This window comes from Pollachius pollachius, assembly GCF_949987615.1.
Source record: "Pollachius pollachius genome assembly, chromosome: 2".
NCBI lineage: Eukaryota > Metazoa > Chordata > Actinopteri > Gadiformes > Gadidae > Pollachius > Pollachius pollachius.
In genome coordinates, this window is record NC_136935.1 from 33,202,567 (window position 1) to 33,209,195 (window position 6,629).

The following is a 6,629-nucleotide window of genomic DNA, read 5'->3' on the forward strand; positions in this document are numbered from 1 at the left end:
ATGAGGGGACACTTAGTTTGCATTTGCTTGCTTGCAACCACCTTTGCTTTATCAGTAAGTTACAGTTTTCAATATTATTTTATTTACGTATACCTATTGTTGCATCTAATTCAATAACCGTGATGAAAAAGCCTACTTCTATTTTTTTTTTATTTTATATCAAATTCATTTGAAATTCATTTGAAACAGGTGAAGAGCAAACCACACAACAAACATCATGCCTTGTCCAAGTCCTCACACACAGCCAAACACAAGGTATTGTTGAACCTCGAATCCATTTAACGCCATCGCATACTTGGCAAAATATTTGGATCAATAAAAACAAATATGAGTATGAGTTTAATCATGAAAAACTATTATCTCTTCCTGGTTCAGGACGTCCTTCCAGAAGAGGCGAACGCAGAACAATTATTGCCCACCTTTGTCTCGTTAGAGGCCGGCAGTGGGGAACAGGAAGACCAGGAGCTTGGCGCTAATGCGAATGCTAATGCTAATGCTAATGCTAACACCCAGGAGGAAGGAGTGTTGCAGGCCACCCGGAGGGGGGAGAAGAGCACTGCCGTCCTGCTGAGTGAGGAGGAACTGGTAGAGCTTCTGAATAAAGACACTGATGGAGAACTGGAACAGGAACAGGATGTAGAGGTGGAAGTCAAGGAGGGGGTGGATGGACAGGAAGTGAAAGCCGACCAGAACCCTCAGGAGGAAGGGGAAATAACGGAAAACCAGGAAGATGCGGAGGAGGAGAAAGAGCAGGAGGACCACGGCCAAACTATGGAAACATATATAAAGATGTTGGAGGAAGAGGAAGCAAAGGAAGATGATGAACAAGAGGCCAAAATTCATGAGGAAGAAGAGGAGATAAAGGCTGTCATCAAGGCAGGAGCAGCAGTAGAGGGGGCAGATGGGAGCACTGATTCAGAGATTCTAGCTGACCTTGACTATGCATCTGATGCTGACCTCTCACAGCCCCTGAACACTGAGCTACAACCCCTGAAGGAACATCTAAAGAGCCACATTACCCAACCCCTCCTGAAGGGAGAGGGCTCAGACAATCAGGCTAGCGAGGAGCCTAATGGCGTTAAACTAATACCCGCCATAGTCATGAACGAGCAAGACTTGAAAATCGTCGATGCATTAGAAAGGGAAGTAATGGCCGATCAAGGTCAAGATGAGCTCCTGGGAGAGCAAAGTGTGAAGGAGGAGGAGAACAAAGAGGATGGCAACGGACCCAAACTGATTGAGGACCAGCTCCTGGCGACCCCTAAGAGCTCGCGGGAGGTGGGCGATGAAGGAGCGGTGGAGAAGGAGAACCAGGCAGAAGGAGACAAGGACAGCAACGACACCGGGAGCGTCCCAAAGGGAAAGAAAGGAAAGTCGACGCGGCAGAGAGCGAGGAAGCATGCTGTGCAAGGGGACGAGGCTGGCCGTGGTCCGGAACCGGAAGCACAGGGGCCGAACGCTGACAGCACCGACCTCAAGAACAAGAGGAGGCGGACGGGGAAATGGGTACCGGACACTTCTCCATCTTCCAAAGCAATTAAGGCAGTTGTAAACCGTATGTTATGAGGGATTGAATGTAAAAGAGAGAATAGAGGTGGGCAGTAATCCAAGGATGAAAAATAAAAAGTCAAAAATGTGGATTTAATCAGCAGATTTTAAGCAGTACACTCTATACAGAAGGCGGTATGGAAACACTAGTTATACTTTCTGGAACTGGAATGCCCACATCTACATGGAATATGTATATATACGTATATTATGTACAGCTATAACCATTTTCTGTACACATACAGGCTCCTTTAGTGGGAATGAATCCAGTCCAGATCCGGTCCACGGCTGAACTCTACCCCAGCATCAAACCAGCCAGTCATCAGAAAGAAAACGCCTCTGGTTAGAAAGTGTTCATATCAGTTAGCACCTGTTCATATCGGTTAGCACCTGCTCATTTCAGTTAGGTTCTGATCATTTCAGTTAGCACCTGGTAATATCAGCTAGGGCCTGGTCATTTCAGTTAGCATATGGTCATTTCAGTTAGGCTCAGCATTTCAATTAGGATTTGGTCATTTCTGTTAGGGCCTGGCCATATAAGAAAGATTCTTGTCATTTCAGTTAGCACCTGGTCATTTCAGTTATGCCCTGACAATTTCAGTTAGCACCCGGTCATTTCAGTTGTGCCCTGGTCATTTCAGTTATGGCCTGGTCATTTCAGTAAGGGTCTTGTCATTTCAGTAAGGGTCTTGTCATTTCAGTAAGGGTCTGGTCATTTCAGTAAGGGTCTGGTCATTTCAGGATAAACTGAATTGTCATCCTCCACCAGCACATGAAGACCACCAAAAGGTTTCCACACTGGAGGCACCCATTACCCCCCCCCCCCCCCCCCCGCCAGATTGAAAAGTGCTGACTGGGTTACTTTGGTAAAACTTCCACATGAATAGCGCTAACCTAGCCTAATGGCCGCTACAACAACACAACCAGGCGGGCTTAAGGAATCAATGAGGGACATGAAGTTGAACTAAAGTCCAGTGTAAACTCCCAGCCGGGACTGGAATGTCAGGGCTTTAATGAGGGACTCAAGCTTAGCTGTTTTTATCCCGCCATTTATTAAAACCACTTAAATAGCCACTGAGACATAAATTGTTTATATGCATACAAATGAGGCTTTTCTAATGGGGTATATGTAACAACTCAAATATAAACTGGAACTATGAATATTTGGACACCTTTTGTATACCTGTTCGATAATAGAGAGATGATTATGGATTGATAATAGATTGTTGAAAGAGATGATCTCAGATTCAAACAAAAAATGAAGCAAACTATGGTGTCAGATGGTCTATTGGGTTTATCAGATGGGTTTATTTTTGGAATCTATATTCTTGTAGACCCGTGCATGGACTTCCGCTGTAAGCGTGGGAAGGCCTGTAGGCTGGATGCAGACCTCAAGCCTGCGTGTGTCTGTCAGGAGCCCACCAAATGTCCTGCAAGCGTCAATGAATTTGATCACGTGAGTTCTGAACATTTTTTATTCATAAATTCGCCCCAAAAAGCAGTTGAAATTATGCATCCAGAATCCACCCGAAAAGCCTAACTTGACAGTTGATTGTGTTTGTCTGGCGTTCTTCACTTCCGCAGGTCTGTGGGACCGATAATAAAACATATGACACGGCATGTGTGCTGTTTGCTACTAAATGCAACCTGGAGGGAACTAAGCGAGGACATAAACTGCACCTCGACTACACGGGGCCCTGCAAGTGTATGACCTCACCGGGGTTCCAACCCACACCCTGTTTTCAGCATTCCTTCATTCAGCATATAGCTCAAGGCTAACTCACAACTAATTACTGCCTTCCCTCTGCTTGTCTGGGCCTTGGCTTGTCTGACTGTCTGACTGTCTGTCTGACTGTCTGACTGTCTGTCTGACTTCGACTAACTGGCTGTCTGTCAAAATGTCTCTCTGATTGTCTGTCTATATGTCTGTCTGACTGTCTGTCTGTCTGATTGTCTGTCTGTGCATTGGCTTGTCTGTCTATCTGCCTGTCGCTCCGATGGAATGTCTTTTTGTCTGACTGTTGGTGGATTGGCCTGACTGCCTGTCCGTCTCTGTTCACCCTGTGTCTGTTTGTGTTTGTCGGTCTGTCTTTCTTACCATATATCTGTGTATGAGTATGTGTGTGCGTGCCTGCATATGTTTGTGTGTGTGTGTGTGTGTGTCTGTGTGTGTTTCTATGTGCGTGCCTGTATGTGTGTGTGTGTGTGTGTGTGTGTGTGTGTGTGTGTGTGTGTGTGTCAGTGCTGGCTCCCTGCCTGGACAGTGAGCTGGTCCAGTTCCCCCTGAGGATGAGGGACTGGCTGAAGAACGTTCTGCTCCAGCTGTACAGCCACGACTCCATGAGCCCAGGGTTCCTCACGTCCAAGCAGCGCATCAAGGTAGCCTCACACAACACAACAGTGTTGACTTTACTATACGAAACTGTCATGTTTGCTTTATCTTTATGTTGTTCAGTGTTCCTTCTCCCCTTGTTGACCAGATGTCCTTAGACTTTCCCTTCCCATACATCTCCGGCCTCTCCATCCCCTCATTCCACTCGTCTTTGTGTCCTTATCTATCTTCCCACCTGCGACTCATTCCCTCTCAATCAATCTCCCCCCATTTTCACAAGTTCACCTCCTTTATTCCCTTGTTGGTTCTTTGTTTGTGTCATGTCCCTTGTTCTTCGCGGTTTCCAAATTGTGATTGTTTTTCGGTCAGTTCATGGAGATTAGTGTGTTTTCATTATTAAAGCCCTTTTGTCTCATTCCCCGAGTTCTCGTTCGCATTGGGATCAATACCTCTTTGTTCCGCCTGCCTCGCCAGCACCCGACCGTGACAGAAACACACTTATAGTTTGGAAACCGTGAAGTACAAGGGACATGACAATAACAAAGAGCCGACAAGGGAACAAAAGAGGGGAACTTGTATAAATAGGGGGAGAGCGATCGGGAATGAGTTGCAGGTTGGAAGATAGACAAGGACACACAGGTGAGGGGAATGAGGGGATGGAGAGTCGGGAGATATAAGGGGAGGGAAAGTCTGAGGACATCTGGAGAACAACCACTAAACAACATAAAGACAAAGACAGGCCATGAGACTATACTATATGATACTATATTATACCATAATATACTATATTATAGTATACTAGTTACTATACTATACTATAATATACTAGTATATTACACAATAGTATAATATAGTATTGTATAGTTTATTATAGTAAACTATAGTGTATTTCACTATACTATATTATACAATACTACATTATATCATACGATTTGGGGATCCTAAAATCCCCAAATCTAAACCCAATGAGTATTGTATCCCTCATCCAAAACCACATATTCCCTGAGAACTATTCGGTGAGGCTAAAGACACACATCATTACATCGGTAAAATTATGTGTGAATCTTTATTGTATCCTTCTGTGATGATCGCAGGCGAAGAAGATCCATGAGAATGAGCGCCGGCTCCATGCAGGCGATCACCCCCTAGACCTGCTGGCCCAGGACTTTGAGAAGAACTACAACCTGTACATCTACCCCGTGCACTGGCAGTTCGCCCAGATGGACAAGCACCCTTCTGACAGGTACCTTTCACATTGATATTTCAGCCATAGGTGATTGTCTCATAAAAAAAAGGCCAATTCTGTCTTTGGACTTTTCTCAGACTCAAGCTATTCCCCCATGCACTGATTCTAGCAATCAAACTGCACCAAAAACGCTTTAATGGTGATGATTCTTAACCTAATGTCATGACCATTTTTAAATGAGCCATTTTTATGAATGGTAACTCTTTAATTTATTTATACATATATATTTTTTTAACATGAGGAAATTCTTCATTAGAAACTTGACTTGACATTGTTTTGCTCTTGTATTCAAAACGTTGGCTCCATCTCCTGATCTCCTATTGTGGATGTGAGCTTGTCTCTCTGACTTTGGATAGCGAATCTGTACTCTCTCCATATTTTCTTCATAAACTTGCCTCAGCATCCCACGCGATCAATTCTGATTGTGTACTTTGGTTGTTCTCAGCCTCAGCATAATGTCCTGTGATGAATCTGTGATTAATAAAGAACATCTCAGCTCATCATGTGTGTCACTTTGGATTAAAGCGTCTGCTAAATAACTAAACATGACTAAACTAAATGGTACCCCCCCCCCCCCCCTCCAGGCTCCTGTCCCACTCTGAGCTGGCCCCACTGAGGGTTCCTCTGGTGCCCATGGAGCACTGCACCTCTCGCTTCTTCCAGGAGTGTGACGGAGACAAGGACAAGCAGGTCTCCTTCCGCGAGTGGGCCCACTGCTTTGGGATCAAGGAGGGTAAGCATTTGGGTCGGATTCCCCCAAGTCTATATCTCTCTGTGCCCGGGGTTGTACCCAGGTCTGTACCCAAGTCTATACCTGTCAATACCCAGGTCAGTACCTGTCTATACCCAGGTCAATACCTGTCCATATCCAGGTCAATACCTGTCCATACCAATATCTATACCTGTCTATATCCCAAGATCCATAGTCAGACTACACCTCAGACTGCATCCTAAATCATGATATAAGCTTTGATTTAGGTAATTCGGTCATTTTTATTGATTCTGTGATTTCTTCGATTTGATAGAAAAATACTTTCCCTTGTATTTCCTTCCACAGAGGACATGGATGTGAACCTCCTCTTCTGAGTGCCCTCAAGTACTTTGCCTACCAGAGGGTCCGTTTCTCAAGTGTTCTAACAGGCAGAACGCACAAAGCGGTCAGCAAGTAGCGCACATTTAAATATGTTATCAAAAGGCACTGAAAATGTAAAACGATGGCGATAATCATGGTTCTGTTGGTGCTCTGTGACTGAGGGAACGGGGTCGGGCTGCCCTTGGGGAGCCAGTGTTCTTACCCAACGTGATGTTAACCGTATAATCAACATTCATCATTATCCACACATACAGTAATACATATAAATACATTCCTTAAGGGGGTGCGTTTACAAGAGTTTGGAAAGAAAGTGTTAAGAATGGAAAGAAAATATCAATAGAAAAAAAATGAAACTAGTGAAGCTCAAATAGAGTATTTGAAATGTTTTTGTGCTTTGATGACATATTATT

At 44.5% G+C, this 6,629-nt stretch overlaps 1 protein-coding gene across 1 annotated transcript; it reads left to right on the forward strand.

The window, feature by feature from the left end:
* sparcl1 (SPARC-like 1) lies at positions 1-6,212 on the forward strand (the record flags this gene model as incomplete). Its single annotated transcript, XM_079730898.1, has 10 exons — positions 1-54; positions 190-255; positions 376-1,506; positions 1,794-1,890; positions 2,883-3,004; positions 3,133-3,253; positions 3,791-3,927; positions 4,975-5,123; positions 5,711-5,859; positions 6,184-6,212. 10 exons carry the CDS (start codon positions 1-3, stop codon positions 6,210-6,212), a joined length of 2,055 nt encoding a protein of 684 aa, XP_079587024.1.
* Positions 6,213-6,629: the final 417 nt, after the last annotated feature.